This window comes from Hemicordylus capensis, chromosome 2, assembly GCF_027244095.1.
Source record: "Hemicordylus capensis ecotype Gifberg chromosome 2, rHemCap1.1.pri, whole genome shotgun sequence".
Classification (NCBI taxonomy): Eukaryota; Metazoa; Chordata; class Lepidosauria; order Squamata; family Cordylidae; genus Hemicordylus; species Hemicordylus capensis.
The window spans coordinates 402,178,937-402,203,501 of NC_069658.1; the positions used below are offsets into that span (position 1 = coordinate 402,178,937).

Genomic DNA, 24,565 nt, shown 5'->3' on the forward strand with positions numbered 1-24,565 from the left:
GGCAAGAGAAAGCTCAGCTGTTTCTGGCAACATAAAGCAATTCCTGACTCACACTGAAACGCGACAACTTTATGTTTAAAAATAATAGGCAACGACCTTATTGTTTACAGTTCTATATCCCAAGCGGGTCTTGGCCATTTCCCAATGAGCACGACTGTAGATCTGCTTGTCGCGACGAGGAGGGAGGTGGCGAGAGAGCAGAGAAATTCATGCGGCGGCGGCGTCGGGCCCCGTTTCCTTCCCACAACGTTTCATATCCTCAAGGGAATGCTCAGGTGGTTGTCAAGGCAACCCAGTCACTCCCTGCTCTGCTTCCCCCGCCTCCTTCCTTGAGTCCGCTTGTAGCGAATGCATTTGACTCAGCATGAGCCAGCCGACGGCCCGTCGTCGCGATGCATTGTGGGCCTTGGCAATATGGCTGCCTCCTTGGTGTGCTGCTGAGGGGAGTTTGGTGCTCCGGCAACCCGGGACGTTTTCCCTCCGCTTCCCTCACCCCGCTCTCTGGGGATCCTGTAAGCGAAAAGGAGCCTCCAGCAGCCCAAGGTGGGTGACGCGATGGGCCGGACTGGGCTTCCGTCGCAGCAGCCGACCAAAGAGCAAGCACCCCCGCGGGGGTAAGACGTCCTCCCTCCCACCGGCCACCAGAAGCTCTTGGAACAGGCCCTGGAGGGAGAGCCTGCCCCAGCGCCTGAACCGGACTGCCCCCACAAGGGGTGGACTTTTCGCGGGTGAGCCGTTTTCTTCTGCATCCTCATCAAGGATAGGGATAGCCACGTCTGGAACAGAGGTGCCTACGGCCAAATCGTCCCCTTCCCTGAAAGCTCTGCCCTTACTAGCAGTTATTTTGTCTGAAATAGGATCCTGGCGCACCTTCTTATCGTTCTGCCTTGAGCAGGGGACCACGTTGCAAGCCTGCACCTCTCTGTAGCTCCTACCTGCTCCTGTTCTAAGAATCTTCGTATTGGAATCCAAAGCAGTGATTGTCCCTTTCAAGCTCCGTGTATTTCTGCTAACATCACTTAAAGGCAAATTTTTGTAACAAGGACACATGCTGAACAGTACTTCCCACTAAGCCTATGTGTTTGCTTCCACTGTTGCTTGAAAAGAAATTTCTGCTCTGACTTCTTAGCCCAAATAGGAACTTTCTCCATGCAACATCTCTTGTGGTGTTCACAGAGTCTCTGCCTGGGACAAGGTACCAGCTTTATCCTGAACAAAAATGCCAGATCTGTCCTGATATCATAGAAGCCTATACTCTCTGTCCTGATAATCGACCATGATTAAAGCACTCTGCTAAATTCCCAATTATAAGCCACAATCTTTAACGTTGAATAGATAGATGCATCTAGATCCATCTCTTCAAAACTTTATTGTGGACAATTTTTTTCTGACATCTTTTTTTTAAACTAAAAAATAAATCATAATCTCTACGAGAGCCTTCTTTCAATAAAGACAAGTGTATATATATATATATACAGCCACAGTATTCCTTTCTGGTATTGTAACATAGTTCACATGATTCTATATCCTATTTCTGAATAAGGCAGAAGAAAGAATCCACATGCATATCTCTGCCTCATAACTTCATCTTGATCGTGGTATTTTTCTCCTTCCAGACACTACCAGTTGCCCATAGTGTTGGTATTGCACTACTCTCCAACCCACCCTGAAAAGGAATCTCTCAGCTGCTGAGTAGAAAGCTTGGCCACACATATTCCAAAATGCAAGCACTACAGAATCCATTCTGAAAGGGCTCCTTCCCATAAAGCTTCATCTGGAACAAGAATTGCTGGATACCCTTGCTCTCCTAGCTACCCTTCTCTTCACATTGTGTTGGATTGGAGATTTCTGATCACTTGTTCTTAGTTCCTTCTCTGATGGAGTCTGATATGTTGCAGTCACCCCTCCTGGGGCTTGGGGAGGAAGATGAGTCAGACATGACTGACTGGAATCTGCCCTTGGCCTTTATGAAGAAGAGGCACTGTGAGAAAATTGAGGGCTCAAAGTCACTGGCTCAGAGTTGGCGGATGAAAGACCGGGTAATGATCTGTAGCAGATGATTTTATTTGGGAGGAAGGGCGTTTTTAATGTTACTACTTCTTCACATGGAGTTTGGGGGGCCTGAACAGTCCTGAAGCTTTCGAATTGCTTAGTTTTAGTTAGTCTTAAACACTTGATAAATGGCCACAGTATATGCTAACAAAAATATGATGCTGGTTAAAGATTATTTAAATTTGTTTTGTCTTTTAAAAAAATAAGATATTTGGGAAATTATATGGACAAAGAATAATAAATGTATGCTTGTCTTATGCAGATTTGCATTGATGAGAAGTCTTAACTTCTCTCCCTGTAACACATGTTTTACCAAAATGGTATTGGGCTGATTGTGTTGTAGAACTGGGAAAAATTTGTAGTTTTGATGAATTGTAGTATTTTTGCTCTATACTAGATAATGTCATCTTGCAGAAAAGATGTGGCAATTCAGCTACAGGCCTGTTCATTAGGTGTCCTGGAATTATGTGGAAAATAATTTGTTGCATTTGAGCTCTTCCAGGATCACCAACTAACTGAAACATCTAATAGAAATTTTAAATAGGGAGTCACTGAAATAAATTAACATAGTTTGTCAATGCTGTCAACTACCTAAATAGCCCCCATACTTGTTTTAAGAAGTAGAACTTCTGTTCTGATAAGGAAAACTTTAATAGCATACAAACGTTATTCAGTAGTTCTAGCGAACTTGTTTTTATAGCATGTTCTGAAGGTTAATTAAGCAAAATGGGGAGGAACACAGTCTTGTTTTAAATATGCTCCTGGACTTCTAGTTGCCTAAGAGCCTGAACCTATGTTGTTGCTGTGCAGTAGCGCTAACGCATAGATCAATGCTGGCAAGGACATACTGTGTCCTGTTGTGACTTGAGCTTTTCACAGAGAGCAGTAATTGCCACTGAAGATATTGATAAATGTTTAGGAGAAGCAGTTATGTGGGGCAGCTGAGCTGTGCAAGGGGGCTTAATGTGTGTCGAAGGAGGGAGAGTGAATTGGAGCTGCCATAGTATCTTTGATCATATCTTAAGGTCAGGCAGAATGTGCCTTTTCCTATGGCTCTTGGAGCTTTGCCATAATCACACAGTCTGCAGAATGAGTTGTTAATTTACTAAGTCTTGATTAGTGTGAGAGGGATACAAATCCACAAGCTCTTTGCAAAACAAAGGAGAAGGCTTTGGCTTAATAATTGATTAGAGTTCTGTCAACATTGAACAGAGTATGTGCAGTGGATTTTAAAAATATTTTTGAAAAGGCTAGGCTCATGCTGGGGAATGTGCTGAAACCTAGGGGCTCTTGGCCACTTCCTGGTGTCCAGGGGGCAATTTTAATCTCCAGTGACAATCAGATGACTTGTTAATAGCAAACCTGTGCTATTTTTTGTAGGAAGTACAGAATACTCCATGGAACATGTTTTATTTTAGACTGTACTGGGTCCAGAAGTTACTGACATGTTGTCATACGTTCTAAGCATTTTATTTAATGCTTTAAAAAAAATGTCAGAGTTATAAAGCACATTTTTAGAAAGTAAATTGCTCCAAAATCCTTTCAGTAATCTGGAGAAAAATCTTTTAAAGTTCCATTTTGAAGGTAGGCAAGTAGGCTGATGACATGTTTACATTCACATAGCAAATCTATAGAAAGCATAGAATTTCAGTCATCCAGGGAGATAAAAGCAAATATCAACTCTTTGGATTGGAAGCTTGGTTCTATGAGCTGTAAATATGTTTTATGAACTATAAATACTTTTTGCTTTGGAACTTTACAACTTGGATCATGTTATCTTTATTTTGTAATCAGGGATTGGCGATTTTGTTAGAATATCGATTACATTAGTGTGAACTCATGCTCTGTAGAGCTGGTCTTGTGGTAGCAAGCATGATTTGTCCCCTTTGCTAAGTAGGGACCATACTGGTTGCATATGAAAGCAGGACTACGTGTGTGAGAACTGTAAGATATTCTGGAGCCGCTCTGGGAAGAGCATCTAGGTTCCAGGTTCTCTCCCTGGCATCTCCAACATAGGGCTGAGAGAGAGATTCCTGCTTGCAAAGGAGAAACTGCTACCATTTAGAGATGTGCACGAACCTGTTCGGAGGCCCTTTTACAGGCCTCCGAACAGGTTCGAACACTGGCAGTTTGAGAGGTTTGAAGGCGGGTCAAACTTTAAGGGCGGGGGAGGGTGTACATCCCTTTCTCCGCTTTTCCACGTGTGCAGGTGTGAGCTACTCTGCTTGCTTCTGGTCTGAAGAGTGGACAGGGTGGCAGGGAGGTATGCTGCTGCCCTGCCAGGCTGGTTTTCATGCGAGCACTAGCAGGGAGGAAAGTGAAGGGAGGGGTAAGTTCACCCTCCCCACCCTTAAAGTTGTCCCATCCTCTCCTTCGAACTGGCCCCCACCGGTTCCGTGCACATCCCTACTGCCAGTGTGTGTAGACAATACTGAGCTAGATGGACCAATACTCTGGCTCTGTATATGGCAGCTTCCTGTGTATATACAGGTTACTTCATGTTTTTGCAAATCCAGAGACCTATGCATGTTAACCTGGAAGTAATTCCATTTTGCTGAATGGGGCTCTCTCCTAGGTAAATGTGTTTATAATTCCAGTGCAGCATTACTTTGGTAAGTCACGGACAGATGCATGGGTGCAAATACGTAGAGCTAGGGGTAGGACATTAACATTCCTTTTAATTTTCTTATTCAGCTCTTGAAAACCTTTCTTCTCTCACTTTTGGCTGAAGATGCTTTTATGTCTGCTGGTCAGGCAAATTAACACAGTCAAATATTTCCAGAAACTTTATAGTCAAGAATCTTGCATGCATTCCCCTGTAAGTGGATGGTTGATGCAAGTGGAGGCACAACTTGCAGCTATGTTGTTTGCAGAACTGAAGCAAAATAGTTGACTAATTTATACTTATGGAACTGTTACGATGGGATGGGATGGTCTTTGTGTATGTTCTGACTTGGGGATTCCATCACGCCCCTTTTAATTTATATGGGCACTGGGGTGAAGGACTAGACAGAACATAAGAGCTATCTTGTTATCTTACATGTGTCTTTTTTGTTATGACAGATTTCCTGAGGACTGGGCTGCTTAGCACATTTATATTTTAAGTAACCAATTTAGTTTGGATTATTGTTCAGGTACAAGATTCCTAATCCAGACTTTCCATAGCATGAGTTGGGAAGCTAAAGTTTTAAATTTATTGGTGCCTATTAAAAAAAGATTTAATACTAATTCTCCACATATGTGCACTTGAAACACACATCACATTGAACACAGTGGTATTTATTTCTGAGTAAACATATTCAGGATTGAATTGTGACTGGTATACCACTGATGATGCATACCTGAAAATGCTTTCTAAGATGTTGCTAGTAGATTTAGCTGACTTGAGGAACAAAGAACCTGAAATTTCTTAGAGAGAGGATTCTCATTGAAGATTTATTCTCTATAGCCTAGATCCATGGTGTGTGTGTATCTGCCTCCTTTCAAAATGACACTGCTTTGATCTATTATTTATTTAAAGATTTTTTTTTATCACTTAAAGTAGGAATTAACTTTGAATGTGGAATTAAATCTCATAACTCTGGTAGCAAGCCTTCATTAAAATAAAAGGGTCTTGAATTTGTTGGATTTCTACTGACAAGTTGCTACCAAAGTCAGACATTTAAATTGAACCACATTTACTTATATTGATTTCTAAAACAGGCAGGAAGCAAAAATCTAGTTGTAGTAGTTTGATTTTAACACTCCTCCCCTCCCTGTTGCTTCATAACCTGCCAAGTGAGAATTAAATCTTTCCTTTATGGGAATAGCCAGACCGTGGGTTTCCACTTTAATGCAAATGTACAGGAAAGGATTTTTTTTTTTGTTCTAATGGTCTAATAGAACTTACTGTTGTCTGTATGACACACAGTCTTCTCAAGAACTAGCACTAATGGATAGATTTACCGGCACTTTCAGCATCAGAACTATGGACAGAAATCTTTGCGTTCCGAAAGTCAATCATTGGAGGTTATAATTGTCGTTAACGTGCATCCTGATCTCCTTTGCTGACTGGTACAGGTCTCCCTGTATTACCTTTGCATAGTGTCTCTGAGGTAGTGAGGACCTGTCCAGATCATATGGGGCAAGCAGTTGGATGGGCGGGGGCATATTGCAAAGATCTGCAGAGGGGAAGGCAAGCATTCCTTATAACTCATTATTGCTTGCTCCGCAAACATCTAGTGCTGCATGATAGCCTTCCCCATTCAGTGGATGGAGGATACATAGCAGTGCCTGCTTCTCTTCCTTCTCCATCTCTATTCTCTTATCTGTCTCAATATCTTTAGAGATTTATACTGCTATAGTAACAGGAACTTAGATGTTTATAATGTACAAAATCATTGGTAGCCTTGTTGATGCAATGAGAAAAACTCCCACAGTCACAGTAGGGCTAATATTTTTATTACAACCAACTAGAAGTATCAGAATAGTGAGCTAAGCTTTCACGTTCTTCAGAACTCTTTCAGGCTGGAGGATATTATGTCTACCTCTTAAGAAAAAATGGACAGAATATTTGGCAAATGATAGCATCTTGGTATAAGCTTTGAATTTGGGTTCATATGTGTTCGTAAATCTTAATTTAAGGCTTGACAAAGCTCAGGCATCAGGTAGCAATGGTGCCTAGAAATTTAACTGTGGAGTCTAGACTAGGATATTCAGAGGTAGAATTATTGAATAAATCTGTATTTGTCCCAGGTGGCTCTGTTTCTGTTCAGAGTATGTTACTGTAAATGGGATAAAGAGGAGTCCATTTACCCTCCCCTCATAATGTCTGATAATTTTGTTGTGCCCATTGTCTAGCTTCACATTTTTGATCTAGATCCAATGAAAATTTGTCAAGGCCTGACTTAATCTACAGGAAAGCAGTTTAATCTATATATATAATTCTCCTGGGTGTGCCTTGGAATGTGCATCCCGGCGCCCAGCTGATTGGCTGGGCGGTGGAGGCGCCTGATTGGCAAAGGCACACCCAGGAGGATTGGTGGGCGGCGGGCCTGGCTGCAGAGGCTGGGCAGCGGCCACAGGCTGGGCAGTGGGCCCGGCCGCGGAGGCCGGGCGGCGTTGATGGTGGGCCCGGCCGCGAAGGCTGGGCTCCCGTTGGAGGCTGGGGTGGGAGGGAAATGGACGGCAAGACTTCCCTGTTCACCCGGGAGGAGGTGCGGGGGTGGCGGGGGGCCCTTCTTGGCCACCCGCCGCCTGAAAAGGAGGGCCTGTGGCAGTGAAGGTAAAATACACAGTGTAGGTAGTGGGGGGAGGGAGGGAGGGGCAAGGGCAGGAGAGAGTGGGGCAGGAGGGAGGGGCAAGGGCAGGAGAGAGTGGGGCAGGAGGGAGGGGCAAGGGCAGGAGAGAGTGGGGCAGGAGAGACTGGGGCAGGGGCAGGAGGGAGTGGGGAGGGCAGGAGGGAGGGGCAGGGGCAGGAGAGAGTGGGGAGGGCAGGAGGGAGGGGCAGGGGCAGGAGGGAGGGGCAGGGGCAGAAGGGGGAGGGCAAGAGAGAGTGGGGTGGGAGGGGGAGGGAGGGGGCAAGAGAGAGTGGGGCGGGAGGGAGATGGAGGGGGGCAAGAGAGCATGGGGCAGGAGAGAGGGGGGAACAGCTGGCCCCAAACAGCACACAGATGCTCTGTGCGTGTCGGCTAGTATACAGAATCATTGAAGAGACTCTGCAGTTGAACTGCTTTCTGGGAGTGTTTATTTTAACTGTGCTTGTAAAATTAGTAATAATAATACAGGAAAAACAATTCATGATCAAAATGTGATCTAAATATAATTGTTTGTTTCCCTATGATTCTAGAGAAGACTCTGATGTTGTTCTTCTTGGTAGAGGTAACCAAAACTGTGGTTTCTAAGTGATTAGGTACCAGGGTGGAGGTTATTGGCATAAATGGGTAGCTGATATCTGTTATGACAAGCTTATTAAGAGTCTATTGCTTTTGTGTGCAAAAACTGGAGAAAATTTGTGGGGTGGAGAGGAAGGCTAACTAAACTCCCTACTTCAGTAGAAAATACTTATAAATGTCGTGGTTTTCATTTTTTAAAAAACCCACCGTGATGCAATCTCCTGATCTCCCTGCCCCTGTTTCTGGTTTGGTAGATCATTGGGAATAAACATTAGTAGCCTTGAAATGCAGTGTTAAATAGACATATGGTAGTGGGCTGCATCTCATAAGCTTCTTGTGAGGAAAGAAGTGTAACATCTGTTCATTTGACAATGAGCACTTCTTTTTTATGTTGACATTGTATATAGTTGGGAGACAAGAGGGTATGTGAATCTTCTGAAAGCTATTTAAATATGCTTGTCTGTTTTCCATCCAGCATGTGGGATTCAAAGATTGTTTCCATTTGGTCAGAGTTGTTCTTTATTAATCTCCATACATTATATGTACTTTTATTCTTGGCTGTCTATTTTCGTGACCTGCTGTGTGCTTGCTGTGGCCCTAATTCTATGTTTCTCCAAGCAGAAAATGCTCTTCCATTGGTAGTGTGCCAAAACCTGTGGTTGGTCTTGGTATACTGGTTGCTTAAATGTAAGATATGTGAATAAGCATTTATTTTGTGTTTTCATATTTAATCTTTATCTCAGTGTACTGTTCACCATACTGAGGCTCTGTAGGGCCAGGAGAAAAGAATCTGTTCACTGTCCTGCCTTCATGGGTTTGTAGTGTTCCAGTGGATCTTTGATTAACCCTCAGTCAAAATTGGGGCCAATTGTACCCCATTTGAGAATATTAAACATTGTGTTCCATGTTCTCCATCTTCCATGGCAGGATCAACATTAATGAGGTTAAGTGCCCTGTGGTGTTTTATTAACCACACCCTCGGTAATAGTGTCTAAAAGTGCCCTTTTTATATAGTATAGGGAGGTCATCCTAACGTGATGGGATGTCAGCCTCTGCATGCTCCACACAGGACCAATAAAAATCCAGGCACTGTATAACTAGTCAGGCATCTGTCACTTAAGCTATAGTTCCTGTCCTGTCTCGCTCCGATAGACAGTTTTTGGTTTGAGTTTATTAACTCTTCGTATATTTCTCAGGCTATTCAGGCTAGTTTTTCCATTCGTACTTCTTCTGTGTGCAAGGAGGGAAAGGGAGTCGCATTTTTTGCCATACCAAATTGTTTGTTTCCTTAATGTTAATTTTCGAATTCATTGACTTTGTCATTGTATTGTTGGGCTATGGAGGTGTCCCAAGTTGGGGACCTGTTGAAAGGCTCTCTCTCGGCGGGTCCTCTTTCAGAGTCTCAGAGGAACCTGAACGGATGTTCCTCCCCTATTCAAAGACTCCTGGATCAGCTTCCCCTCAGTTAGCCTGGCACTTCTAGTCGGTGCTCGGCTGCGTATCCCGCCACATCTGTGTCACCACTCAAAAAAGCGGTGAAGACAATGAAACATGTGAAGGATCTGGAGGGCGCTAAAAAGCGGAGAAAACACAAGCGCGTTCCAGCAGCCCTGCTCCGTGAAAGGCTGCAGTTACAAGCTATTCGAGGGCAACGGCCTGATTTTTCCCTGCCCAGTTCTGTGCCATCGGCCATTTTGTGCACAGCTCCGGCTGCCAGTGAAGCTGCGGTGGTTTTATTGAGAGGCATTCCTGGTCAAGGGTCTAGTTTGCTAGTGCTTGCTGATGTTGGTGACTTGTCATGCAGGCAGAGCACTCCTGTTTATGGGGCTGAGTTTCCCCTTGACTCCCCTTGGGGTCCGTTTAGGCTGCATGACCCCCTGCGGGATCTGTTTTCTCCCTCAATGCTGTCTGTGCCTACCAACCTGCCTTCAGGTCTGATCGCTCCAGATAACAATCCATGCCGGCCCCAAGACCCTCCTTAGGGTCTGATTCCTTTGGCTCCTGCCACCCCTGTGTTGCCAGCAGCATCTACTGTGAGTAATTTACAGGCTTTGAATATGTCTCCTGATGTCACTCAATGGCTGGGGGACTTTATTACAAGGCAGTGCTTGTCTGTGGTCACTCCTTTGCTGGGTGCTGCTGCGCCTTCAGGGGTGCCTGGCCCTTCTAATTACTGGTCCTTCTGTTCCTCTGGATCATGTCCCACACATTCCTATCATGATGGGGACAGGATGTCCTAGACTTCCTTCAAATTCATCCTCCCCCGACTCCAGCCCTGCAAGGTGGGCCATTCCTGATGGTGTGTGTGAGAGATTTTTGGGAAAGCAGAGCAGATTTTTCCATAAAAAGAGGCATCCCAGGTCTTCCTCCTCTTCGGAGGGGAAGGCTTCAAAAGTTCCTAGGAGGGCTGTTCCTATTCACATTCTGGTCCCTTCAGGGGGTCATGTTGGGCCCTCACTGGCAGGATCAGTGCTTCCCTCTGTGCCATCTATACCTGGAATTCCGCAACTGGCTATGCCTCCTCAGCCTCCTCCTAATGGTATGCAGCCGTCCTGTGTTCCACTCTCTTCAGACACACACTCATCTGAGTCTGAGAAGGAGGAGGGTGAATTGTCTGACAAAGAGACGTCCGCGGAGAAGCCCAGTACTATGTGTCTCTTTACTATCTCAGAGTACGAGGTCCTCTTGGCCAAGGGCAAAAGGATTATTAAAGATGTTTCTCAGGAAATGGGGACTGTTGCTGCATCTGGTCTAGACCAAGAGGTTTTCCCTCCGCCGCTGCTTCGGCTGCTATGGTACCTTTTCCTATGTTATATAAGGATGTCATGATGGCTGAGGCATCTGCCACAGTTATCAGGGCAGCCACTACGAATTCTATATTTGCCAGGGCATCCGTCCTTTGGACAAAGGAATTGGTTAAGCTCATACCTCCTTAAAATGTCGTACTGTGCCAGGGCATAAATAAACTTGCTAAAGCCGCTGCCCTTATGGCAGACTCGAGTTTGGACTGAATTCAGCATGCATTTAGGGCCATGGCCGTGGGTGTAGCAGTATGGAGAGGCTTATGGCTCAAAAATTGGCATGTTGATACGAAGTCTAAGGTTACCTTGGTGGCTACCCCCTTCTTCGGGGTTAAATTATTTGGGGGGTTCCTGGAGCCACTGTTAGTTGAGACCAGGGATAAGGCCATGCCCAGGGGACGTAAGGAGTTTCGTAGACCCTTTCGAGGAAATGCTTCCTATCAGTTTTCCTTTCGTCCCAACAGGGCTTTTTCTCGACTGCCGGGAGGGCAATACAGAGACAATGCCAGAGACAACCAGGATCAATCTTTTAGGCTTGCCTGGCACCAGCCCTGGAACAACTGTGGCAGAGGAACCACCAGATTCCAGTCTAGAGCCTTTTCCAACTCAACAGGTCAACACAATTGTAAGCAATGACACGATTCCGGTTGTGGGCAGGCTTCTCAGTTTTTCAGAGGCCTGGGTGGCAACCTCTTCCGACCACTGTGTCCTCCAGACGGTTTGTCAGGGGTACTCCATAGATTTTATGACACCTCCTCCCGATTTTTATTTGGTGACACCAACCTCCAAGGTCCGGTCAAAAAGACTATTGATCGATCAGACCATCCATCATCAGCTGGATATTTGGGCTATAGCGCCCATACCATGGGCCGAGTCATGTGTAGGCGTCTTCTCCTTGATCCTCTTGGTTCCCAAGAAGGACGGATCGTGGCGGGTGATCCTGGATTTGAAGCGGCTGAACTGTTATGTCAGGAAAAAGTCGTTTCACATGGAGTCCTTTAAATCGATCAAGGCCGCAGTCAATCAGGGGACTTTTTGGCGTCCATTGACCTTTCCGAGGAATACCTACATGTGCCAGTTCACCCAAGCTATTGACGCTTCCTGAGATTCTCCTACAATCAAAGACAGTATCAGTACAGGGCCTTTCCCTTCGGGCTCTCCTCAGCACCTCGGGTGTTTACCAAACGAATGTTGGCAGTAATCGCCCATGTTTATCTCCAGGGGATTCACGTCCATCCATTTCTGGACGATCTGCTGATTTGATCTTCGTCTCGGATTCTAGCTACCCAGGATGTGCAGCAGATGGTCCAGATACTCGAGACACATGGTTTTGTCATCAACCATCAAAAAAGTCATCTACAGCCATCTCAGTGCCTTCAACATCTGGGAGCCTTGTTCAATACCCGAACTGCCACGGTGTCCCTGACACCAGAATGTCAGCAGAAGAGGTCTTTCCTTGGAGACTCTATACAAGATAACAGTCACGACGGACGTGAGTCTCTCCGGATGGGGAGCTCACTGCCAGATGGACCATGCGCAGGGGTTGTGGACCCAGGCGGATCTGACAAACAACATCAACTGGCTCGAGCTGAAAGCCGTCCATCTGGCACTTCTTCACTTCCAGGAGTTAGTGGAGGGAAGACACGTACTCATAAGAACCGACAACATGACAGCAAAAGCCCATGTCAGTCATCAGGGGGGCACCAGATCCAAGGCCTTCATGAGGGAATAGAATCTGCTGTTTGCTTGGGCAGAAAACCATCTAGGTTCTGTTGCGGTGGAACACCTGAGTGAAGCCATAAACTTTCAGGCGGACTGGCTGAGTCACCAGTGGTTGGATCCCGTGGAGTGGGCCCTGTATCCGGATGTTTTCTGTCAGATAGTGGAAATGTGGAGGGTCCCATAGTTAGACCTGTTTGCATCTCGCAACAATGCCAAACTTCCCAGGTTTTACACATGTTACAGGTGTCATCTGGCGGAAGGAGTGGATGCTCTCACTTTGCCATGGCTGCGTGGTCTGCTGTATGCCTTTCCGCTGGTACTGATCATCAATTTAGTCGTCTGCAAGTTCCTTACAGAAGGGGTTGAACTTACTGGCCTTGCAGACCGTGGTTTTCGGACCTCCTTTCTCTGTCACTTCTTCCGCTGTGGTCCATTCCGCTAAGAATGGACCTCCTATCTCAAGGGCCCCTATTTCATCCGGATCTAGCATGGCTACAGCTCCACGTGTGGAGATTGAGAGCAGGGCGCTAGCGGACAAGGGATACTCTAAGCTGGTGCAGGACACTATCCTGGCTGCAAGAAGACCTTCTACTTCCCGCATTTATCAATTCACTTGGTCAGCTTTTTGTTCCTGGGAGTTAAGAATTGTATTCACCCGCCTTCAGCAGGGGTGTCTGAGGTTCTGGGTTTTCTACAGTCTGGGCTTGATATGGGTCTTTGTCCAAACACTTTATGACATCAAAGCTCTGCTTTATCTTTGGTGTTGGATTTGTCTGTTCCTGGGTCTTCAACATTGCACCCTCATATTCAGAGTTTTCTACGAGGGGCTAATAACTTGGCTCCTCCTCTGGTGCATAGGTTCCTCTCCTGGGACTTGAACAAGGTCTTGAATGCCCTGACTAAGGTTCCCTTTGAACCTCTCAGAGAAGTGTCACTAAAGCTCTTATCTTTAAATGTCATTTTTCTCATGGGCATTACGTCAGCCAGAAGAGTTTCTGAGGTGGCTGACTGCCTTGTCTGTACATAAGGAGTTATACATTTTTCAGAAAGATTCGGTAGTTTTGAAATTAGATCTGACCTTTTAACCTAAGGTAAATTCGCTTTTCCATAGGAGTCAGGAGGTGGTGCTGCCTTCCTTCTGTCCTAAGCCATCTCACCCTAAGGAAAAGTCCTGGTACACCCTGAGGATATATATCAACTGTACAAATTCTTTTTGTAAGACTGATTCTTTATTTGTGTCGTTTCACCTTTCCTTTATGGGTTCTAACGTCACGAAAGCTTCCTTGAGTTGGTGGATTAGGGCTGTCATCGCCCTAGCCTATGAATCTCTGCACTTGTCAGTTCCACTGGGGGTTACAGTCATTCAGCAAGGTGTCCAGTACCTTGGCTGAGTTCTCGGCTTGGGCGCCCTTGGAGGAAATTTGCAAGGTGGCAACGTGGGCTTTGGTGTCACCTTTTGTGAGACATTATAAAATTCTGTCTTTCCATGCAGTACAGGCTGAGGTGGGGAGAATGGTGTTGCAGCAGGTGGTTTAACCATCTGCTTCCTTCCCTGTTCATTTGCTTGGGTACATCCTGGTAGACTTACTGTGAAGGGTTCTTTTTCAGGGTATAGGGAGGTCATCTGGCTCGCCCGCAGATGGGGGGGGGATCTGGTTTTGTTATTTTACGGGAGGTGGAGCGACTCCCACGGTTGAGTTTACCTATTCTTCTTCCACTGTTGGTATTATGGTTGCCCTCTTGGGGTTAGTTCTGTTCTCCTTCTCAGTTTTCTCTATACTCTACAGTCCCAGAACTAGGGATTGAGTGACAGGTGCCTGACTAGTTATACGGTGCCTGAATTTTGATTGGTCCTGTCTGGAGCATGCAGAGACTGACAAACCGTCATGTTAGGATGACCTCCCTATACCCTGAAAAAGAACCCTTCATGGTAAGTCTACCAATGTTTCTTTCTACAAGCATGAATATTGAGGTATCGACCACCCCTACTGCATAACATGGGAAAATGAAAGTACTATGCACTCATGGTGCTAGGGGTCAAATAAAGGTAAAGTTGTGCCGTTGAGTCGGTGTTGACTCCTGGCGACCACAGAGCCATGTGGTTTTCTTCTGGTAGAATACAGGAGGGGTTTACCATTGCCCTCTCCTGCACAATATGAGATGATGCCTTTCAGCACCTTTCCTATATAGATCCCACAAAATGCTGCTGTTAATACTGTAAGCACACTTTATGTCTCTAAATGCTTAGACCAGAACCTGTCCTTCTATAAAACACAAATTTGTTGTATTATTTTCCTCCTTAAATGGGGTACAGTGACCTAGGGTTAACTGAGTCTTTGAGGTTATGTGGGCTTATGAGAAGACTTGCTCATGAACTGTAGTTGTGAGGTGACCGAATAAGTCAAATGGCCTTTTCAGTGTGTTTTTCTGTCAGTCTGTACCACACACGCAAGAGCATGTACGCGTGCACACACACAGTCCTTCCCATTTACTAAAAGAATAAGAAAAGAACTTTTTAGATACATGATTCTTGATCTGGCAATGCTAAGTATTCTTACTATAGAATTTTTGGGAGTATTTTTCCCCATCAGGTTTTATCCAGAGTGCTGTAACACAATGTAGTAATCACTTCTACTTTGTTGCTTAGGAGAGGTTTGCAAGTGTCAAAGTGGTAAGCTGGTATCACTAACATTTCACAAAATATGTATCTTTAAAAAAAAGTTATCTTGCTTAAGTGGTCCTGCTGATAACATAGTTATTTCCCGTACACCCCAGTATTTTAAATTCTGTACTCTTATTTCCCTCTCTAGATACTTGCATTCATATTAAAATGAAATATCTCTCCTGTTTCAGAGACAGCTATAAAAGTAATTGTGTGGCTCTAAACATATTTTTAGAACATTCATATATTTAGAATATATATTAGAAAATTAAAATATATTTAGAATGTTTGGAACTGTGAACTTCCAGGAATATGTGAACTACGACTTATTCTGGATCTTTATTTTATTCTGTAAATTTGTGTCTGTTAGACAGTATGTGTTCAGGAGTGACGTTTCTCTCCACTGTATAATTGAAAGCTTCATTAATGGTAGTGAGCAACATGCAGGATCTATTGTGCTTTCCTGCAATGTTGAATTGTAGCCCTCAAGGTCAAAGTTAGAGCTATCGTTTGTTACCACTGGAGAATGAACAGCAGGAGGTTGGACCTTTTGAAGCACTGAGGGGGTTGCATATCATTAAGGACTCTTCATCTCTCTGGAACTTGCTTAGTCATTGCCTGTTTTTCTTCATCCTCTTCAGTTTTCTTTCTGTCTTAGTTATCTGTAGGCTTCACTGTTTCCTATCTTTGATCTGCAGGGCCCAAAACTTTACCCTCTCTCTATGGAAGGAATATTTTTGTGTTGGACCTAAAGAAGTCTGGCCATACCAGAAAATTAGGCAAACCTAAATACCCAAATTAGGTAATTATTACCTAAAACCTAAACCTTAAAATTTATATTGAAAAGTGCTTTTGCCTCACATAACTATGCTGAAGTTTCATGAGCAACTTTACAGTGGCGGAGTTTGTCCCTTTTATTGCTGGACAAGGAGTCAGTAAACGGAAAGTACTCTCACAAACTCATATAATACAAAAGCAAAGTGTGTGTGTATGTGTGTGTAAAACCTGCACATTGATTTCTCTTCCTAATGTTGCTGTAATTGTTGTCCATATCAGGCACGGAGTGGGACTGCTGGTGACCTGTGAGTGGCCATGGCAGCTGGCCCACTGACCCCGCCCCCCGTGTCTGATGTCAGACGTGTGTGTGTGCGTGTGTGTGGTCTGGCTCCCGAACGGAGCCTTGAGGCTCCGTTCGGGAGTTGGTTCAACTCCTGAAGGGGCCGCACATCCCCTTCAGGAGCTACTTAGGTTGGCGCAGCCAGGAGCAACTCTTCCCTGTCTTAGCAGGGAAGAGCTGCTCCTGGCTGGTGCTACGAACGCAGCGCCGGCCTTAGTATAGCTCCTGAAGGGGCTGTGCGGCCCCTGCTCGGGAGCTAAGCTAGCACCCCTGCGTCTGACGTCAGATGCGGGGGCCATGTTGGGGCCACGAGACTGATATAACCGTGAAAGCCGGTTCTTGTCTGGGTGGTGCACGACGCCAAATAATACACACACACAGGGAAAAGCTTATGGGATGTTTACTGCTAGCAAGTAAGGCTTTCGGGGCGCACCCAAATTGAGAGTGAAGACCCCCCAGTTACAGGTAAGTATTTATACACAGAGGGTAGCTTAGTCATCTGTCATGGTGTAATAAAAGTCTTAGAAGGAATGCAAAGCCTATCATCAGTGCAGATCCAACTTTGTTTACATCAGAACGAAACAATTGACCATTGGGAAACTTGTTTCAGTTTCCCAACATCCACCCTTTATAGCCTATTCCATTTCCCTGTTCGTTGCCCCTTCCCTTATCTTCCTAGAGGTGTCAGTGAGTTATATGGGCCCCTTGTCTATGTTTCTCTCAACAGCTGCAGCAGATTTACTCCTTAAGAGGTAAAGGCTACCTCCCTGGGCAGAGAGGGCTGGGGGAATTAACCCCTTAGTTTCCAGTGTGGAAGAGGCATAGAGAGTTATGGGACTTCATATTTAGATGGCTGTACTGTGGTTCCCTAGGCCTTAGTTTTAGGTTAGACTGCCCTCCCAATGTGGATGGTTTGCATGGGTATATCACTACGCAGCCCCTGATTTGGCACGGTCTGGGTTCTTTGAACCCGTTGGCCCAATGGTGGCTCTGCCCCTGGTCCTTATTATTAAATCTAGCAACTTTATTAGGGTCAAGGTTTGTATAATTACCTGTCCTTGAATGTTGCTTAGTTGTTTCTTTTATTGAATAAATAAAGCCAGAGAAATAGGAAGCCTATTACTCTTGTCTGACTGTGATGGGATGTCATGGAAGAGAAGATCCACAGAATGTAAAAAGAAAAAGAAAAACAACCAGTCTTAAGGAGCTGAGCTTGGAATCTAGTGCACACTGCCACCATAGTGAGAAGTGTTCTTCTAGGGTGCAAATGACTATGGACTACTTACCAGAGCATGTGAATTATTAATGATTTTAAAGCTTTTGTTCAAACTATATGCTCTCTTTCAGTTTATCAATACTGAATTTTAAAAAAAATGATATTTGGGTGTCTTACAGATTTTCTTCTAGCTTTTTGAGGGAATACCTGTTGCAAATGGAGAAACCAGTGAACTGCTTTGTTAACTGAAAAGATTATCTTTGGTAGGGATGGAAAGTTATGGGGTAACTTGAAGCTCTGTACATACCTCTGTAAAGTTGTGCTGTCGAGTCGGTGTTGACTTCTGGTGACCACAGAGCCATGTGGTTTTCTTTGGTAGAATACAGGAGGGGTTTACCATTGCCATATCCTGTGCAGTATGAGATGATGCCTTTCAGCATCTTCCTATATTGCTGCTGCCTGATATAGATTCCCATAGTCTGGGAAACATATCAGTGGGAACTTGGAACATTCTGCTCTTCCCAGAGTGGTTCCAGCCCCTAAGGGGAATATCTTACAGTGCTCACACTTCTAATCTCCCTTTCATATGCAACCAGGGTGGACCCTGCTTAGCCAGGGGGACAAGTCATGCTTGCTACCCCACGACCAGCTCTCCTCTAGGAGATAGCAGGGCATGACAATTTTCAGATCCAGTTCACCTTGGTGAACCTGGTGATGAACCAATGTGACCGAGAGGAATGAGCAAGCAAAGCAGGGCAGGTTGCTTCATCCTCCTCTTGGTTCCATTGGTCCATTGCCTGTCTGAACCAGTCAGATATGATGAACATGCCATGGGAAGGGAATCCACCCCTCCCCACAAAACTATTTATCTTTTTAGCACTTTTATGGATAGTAATTTTAATTTGAACTTTTTATGTTTTAATTGTTTAAAATTTCTTGGCTTGTTTTATTGTTGTAAACTGCCTAGAAACTTTGGTAGTGGATGATATACAAATACGTTAGTTAAATAAATTTTTAAAAATGGAGTGGAGGGCATTGCTGTGGGCAAGTTGAGGGTCCAGTAGAGCAAAGGACCATCTGACTCCTAAATTGTTGGGCTGCCTCCTAGAGCCAAAGAAAATTTGTCAAGGTCTGTATTATGGTCTGCAAAATTCTAAGCTTAAGGAAATGTCATAAGCATACAAAAGGCAAAGAGTTATCAAAGCACACTCAAGACTGAGTGTCCTTTAGCCAGCGAGGGCTAGTCACACTCCTTTGAGAAGGAACAGCTGTTCTTTGTAAACTAGGTACTGATCCACAGTTAGAACAGGGCTTTACAAAATGGATTATGTTGTTTAAAAATGGGTTGCCACTAGACATCAGTGGAAGGAATGGGGTAATACCATTTTGAGTGTAATTTATCATAGAAAGGTGGGGTATAAATGTCTAAATAAAGAATGAATGTAGTAAATAATGAATTGAGTAATTTAAAATTGAGTGACCAAATAATTTATGATAAATGTTATTCCACTTCAGGATCTGATTTGGGAAAGGCTATGGAGAATCATTGCTTCTCCTTCCAAAGACAGCTTCAGGATTTAAGTAGGGGTGTATGTGTGTGAGGAAAGGTTCTATGCATGTTTCTGTACAGTATTTAGGCATGGTGGCATATCAGGGAGATGTTGGGGATATTGTCAGTGCAGGGATAAAGAGAAGCCACGTGTTCCGCTATTATTTGTTCAGTTGCAGTGGGAGCATGATAGCTCTTCTATGTTTGGACTGGCTGATGTTCATTCAGTCCTCCATAAACCTTTGGTTTTAAGATGAGAGTTGATGCTTTCAATTTTCATTCTGCTCTGAAAAGTGTGGAAATTGCAAGTTAAGGTGCCCATCTTAACTTCTGTGCCTTATAAACTGAAAATGAAACTCCATGAACCCACACCTGAGTAGACCTCACCCTTACTTATACCCCTTGCCCTTACTTGTGAATAGAGCCACAATCTTTCTCTTGAGAAAACCTTGCATCCTTAGTTGTGAGTACACCTTCCATTCACATTCACCAGTAGATGTTACATTCTTTCTAGGTAATAGGCTATTCACGAGCAAGGCTGACTGTCTACCTGTGAGTAGGGATGCACCCTTACTCACCAGTGAAGCCCACCTTCATTCATCAGTAGAGCATATTATTTGTGAGTAGACCTGCAAGTTTGCTCAGAAGTGAACTTTGCATCATTTCTTAAGAGTAGACCTAATCACAAATAAGGGTGAGGTATACTGATAAGGGTGTGAGGGTACCCATGAACAAGAATGCAATATCTACTTGCAAGTGAGTTTGAGGATCAACTCAGGAGCAAAGTTAATGGTCTACTCACAAGTAAGAATGTGATGTGTAATCACAGGTATAGATGTGATATCTGCTCACAAGTAAAGTTGAGGAACTACCACTGAGAAAGTTCTGGTCAGCTCATGAGTAAGTTTGGGGGTCTACTGGCAGGTAAGAATGGAAGGTGTACCCACAAGTAAGGATGCAAGATTTTTTCAGGAGAAAGGTTGTGGATCTACTTAATCACATAAAAGGGCATGGGGTATACTTACAAGTAAGAAGGTGTGTATAAATGTGTAAGTTCAGTGAATGTCATTTCTAAAGCAGCATAATATACAACACTGTACACAATCTGTACAGCTTATCTGTCTTTGGGGGTGGCTTTGGGAGCTGGACAATTGGCTCTGGGGGCTGCAGGCGACTGACGGTTGTGCTGCGCCATGAAGTGGGAGGGAGCTTGGAGGCTGGGGGCAACTTTGGGAGTGGCAGGGAGTTTGTTGGCTATGGACGGTTGGTGGGCGGGCGCTCCAGAAAGCCAAAAAGAGTTTGACAGCTGGCTCTGGGGGCTGCGGGCAGCTGTCGGTTGGCCACATCGTGAAGTGGCAGGGAGTTCGGAGGCTGGCAGGCGAGTGGGTGACAAGCCTGACAGGGCAGGGGGAAGCAAGGACTACGAGACAGAGACAGAAAGACTGAGGAGAGAGAGAGAATCACAGGAGAAAAGAGAGAGAGAAAGATGGAGGACAGAGAGAGAGAGAGGACAGTGGGGAGAGCGAGCAAGAGAGGAGTAGGGGGAAGAGCGAGCGAGAGAGTTGTGGAGGGGAAAGAGGTGTAGGGGGGAGAGCGAGCGAGAGAGTTGCAGCGGGTGGGGGGATGCCACAGACTCAGTGAACGACTGCACAGATGCTCTGTGCGGGGTCAGCTAGTTTATATTTATTTTATTATATTTATATACCTGCCCATCCAAACGCCTCTGGTATGGAAGTTAAGATGGGAATCTTAACTTGCAATTTCCACACTTTTAGAGTGAAAACTGTGAAATTTATAGAGCACAAGCAAAAATGTCTACTTGGAAACAAGGATGCAAGGTTCTCAAATGTAAGGGCATGGGGTTGTTAATGGAACTGCTCTGGGGTGATTGGTGAACACCACAATATTGCATTTGTGCTTTGTGTGGGGAAATTTGCTCAGAGTGGAGCAGTTCCACATCAGAATAAATTTAATGCAAAGTGTTGGTTACAGGAAAATGACTGACTGAGAGAGAAATGTTCAAAAACAGAAGGTTGAGGGTTACAATAGAATAAGAGTCACTAAAAGCAATACTATTACTAAAATACATTACAGAATTAACCATACAACAGCTAAGAGGAAATCTAGCTCAGTGTCTGAATTAACATAGCTTCTAGACTGACCAGAGACTCAGAGAAACAGATTATGAGAGAGATAGAGGGAGCCCAGGTTGGGGCGCCCGCAATTATCATACAACCTCTTTTCTTCCTTCAGTAGCAAGTGGATCCTTGTAGCTCGGGAGCAACCGAAGGACCTCTTTCCTCTGGGATGGATCAGGGAACAGCAAGCAGCAGTGAAGAATCAAAGAGAGGAGAGCTGGTCTTGTGGTAGCAAGCATGACTTGTCCCCTTAGCTAAGCAGTGACCACCCTGGTTGCATATGAATGGGAGACTAGAAGTGTGAGCACTGTAAGATATTCCCCTTAGGGGATGGAGCTGCTCTGGGAAGAGCATCTAGGTTCCAAGTTTCCTCCATGGCATCTCCAAGATAGGGCTGAGAGAGATTCCTGCCTGCAACCTTGGAGAAGCCACTGCCAGTCTGTGTAGACAATGATGAGCTAGATGGACCTAGTCTGACTCAGTATATGGCCGCTTCCTATGTTCCTAAGGGAGTTAGGTAGTAGAGATAGATCCAAAGGGCATCTGTTCTTGCGAAGCCAGCTCCAGGTGGTGGCAAGGAGTGTTGTGCAGATTGTATCCGGCAAGGGAACTGATCTAGGGCCTGGAAGCAAGCGTGGCCTGTCGAGCCAAACACCACTAAGTGGTATAGCAAGTGTCCACTGCAGCATCCAAGTAATGGGTGACTCCAAAATACAGAAACCAAGTGAGGAGCACTGGAAACCAAGAGGAGCACACTGGCTCAAGAATCGAGGGGCAGATAACAACCAAATCCTGTCCTGAGCAGACATTCAAATTGCCCTTTCTTGAGTAGGGCAGTTCTGGGGAATCTCAAAAAGATCCCATTGTTTGTCATGCTGCACTACAACACAATGCATGAACAGATTAATGCAAATAGAGCAATTGCACATGCAAACATATGAACTTCTTTCGGTTTGAAACACCTAGTAAACTAATCTGTGTTTTAATGGGTACATAACTGAGTTCATATCGCCCACTCTAGCTGAGTTAACTTCATGAGTCTTCTTGGGTATCAAAGCATGGGGAAGGCACAAGGTTAATTCCCTTTCAGTTTGGCCTTGGCAGCTGCTAAATCTGGGGGTAACTGTCCCCACTGCTTAGTGACTGTTTTTCAGTATGCCAGTAAATGGAGGATTCACGATGCTGTAAGGCTCCTGAGCATGTCAAAAGTCAGACCCATACACCTGCAGTCTCAAACATAATAAGAGAGGTTTCTGAAGCTTGCAGAAAAGCACTGCTAGCAACAGGGTCCACTCACAAATAGGGGGTGAGTTGTACTAATGTGTAAAGTTTCCAAGCCCTGCTATAGTATATAACATTAAAGTAAACAACTATAACGGATTGTGATGCACCAAGTAGAAAACTATCAGGTGTCTTTGTAGGGAGTTATTGTGGCTGAATTGGGGAACTAGAAAGCGTTGGCCTTAGGGAAGTTATAGTCCCCCCCCCCCCGAATGATAATATGAACAGCATGCTTCTAGGCATGCTGAAATAATGGCAAATTCAGATAAATTAAAGTACCTGTGATGATAAATTCTTTTTAAAAGCAATTTTAGTAAATTAGATTTAAGAACTTGTCTAGTAGGCACTGACTGACACAAGCAGGAATTTCTGAGCAGAGTGTGTGTGGGTATCAGCCACTCTGTTACAGATAGAAGAAATGTTAGACAAAGCACCACTATGCCCTCTCTTCCTCTTGGAAGCTTTGTCTTTTTCTTTTAAAGATTTCTTTCTCTCTCTCTTGTATTTGTGGACTAATTAGGCAGTGATTGCAATACATCTTTAAACAGCTTATCAGATCATTGAAAAGACATGTAAGAAATAAAATAGAAAATTAATGACTTGCTAAAAAGAAAAGGAGTACAAATTAGAGCAAGCAGTATGTGAGAAATAAACCAGAAAAAAACAAAATGGAACTTGAAGAACAGATGGCTAAAGAGAAAATGAAAAAAACACAAAACAAATTTTGGAGGTAGCCAGGAAGTCTAGATTTGCTTGATCACAAGGGCTTAAAGAGAAAAATTAGGGAAGAAAAGGATGCAGTTGAGAGAATCTTAGAAATGAAAAATAATAATGTATTTACCACAGAGGATTTAGGGGTCACATAGTCTTTTCTGCAGACAAAATTGAAATAACAGAGACTGATGTTCTAGAAGAATGTTAAGATCCATTTGATATCTGTGTTTTTGGCTGGCTCTTCACATTAAAAAAAAAAAAAGCAATATGCCAGTGAAAATTGGTTATAAAATATAATTCTTGTTTACTACTACTATTAGATCTGTACTGGTTTAGTATTCAGTTCTTGACTTCCTTGTCTCAACCAGCCGTTTTGGAGCTTAATTGTGCAACTGTTTTATTAAAAATGCTATTGAATAAATGGATGACTTTTGATGATGTACACAGTGTTGAAAGGAGCCAAAAGGCTGTCCAGATCTTCCTTCTGATGTCATGCAATACTGATTCTGTTCCCAACCCCAAAGGTATCCAGACTATAGTGGGCCAGGTGACTGAAGTACCCCAACTAAATCAATGATGGCCAACTAAATCAATGATGGCCACAAATTGTGTCTAAAGTGTGGAATTATGTCTCTCTGGTGCACACTGCAATACACATTCCATTTCTGCAGTACTATGAAGTTATTTTGCCTCTGGTCTACTGAACAATGAAGCGAGTAGTAGTGTATTGCTAGAGAAGCAGGGCTTGTATGCTCTAGCCAGGACTGTTGATTCTCCAGCTTCCATCCAGGTATAGCACATTGCTCTTTATATTGCTGCTGCCTGTGCCACTTGTGATTTCCATGCAAAATGTTGCTCATGGCATGGGTTTTATTTAGAAATCCATGTGCATGCAAATAATACTTGCTATAGATGGAATTGTATTAAATGATCTGGGGCTTGGAATAATTTAATCCTGGAATTGAATAACTATACAGACTTATGAATCTGCCTTATGCCAGGTCAAATCATATTGTTGGTTGGCAACAGTTCTCTATGATTTCAGATGGGGGTCATTCTCAGTACTGTGTTATTTGGAGATACCACAGATTAAACTGGAAACTTTCTGTATACAAAGCATGTGTTCTTATCATTGAGCCATAGTCCCTTTCCCTAATTTTGACCTTGAGACTTCACATGAAAAAAAATGCAGGTTCTTAACCCTGACAGTTCTTCCTGCTCAATTTTGTATGCTTTATTTTAAAACAAAAACGTAAGAACCTTCTATTGGTTTTATCCATCTGAATGTGTTTCTGAACATGCATTGTGCTTCTAAATTATGTCAGAACTTGAGTCATTTTGTTAGTAGCAATATATCTTATCAAGGCTAATATATCTAAAAAAACTGCTTAGGTAACAGCTTTCTTGTTGCCTCATCTTGTTTCCTTGAAATTATTATCT

General features: G+C 44.1%; 1 protein-coding gene across 4 annotated transcripts in view; it reads left to right on the plus strand.

Moving 5' to 3' along the window:
* Positions 1 to 325: 325 nt before the first annotated feature.
* Positions 326 to 24,565, plus strand: part of RPTOR (regulatory associated protein of MTOR complex 1) — a 510,229-nt gene continuing 485,989 nt past the window's right edge. For 2 of the 4 annotated variants that reach the window (XM_053294863.1, XM_053294866.1), the window contains exon 1: positions 326 to 2,039. In XM_053294863.1, coding sequence (XP_053150838.1) covers positions 1,878 to 2,039 — 162 coding nt within the window. In that variant the 5' untranslated portion in view covers positions 326 to 1,877. The remainder of the gene's footprint in view (positions 2,040 to 24,565) is intronic. The other 2 variants (XM_053294865.1, XM_053294867.1) reach the window with 1 other exon arrangement.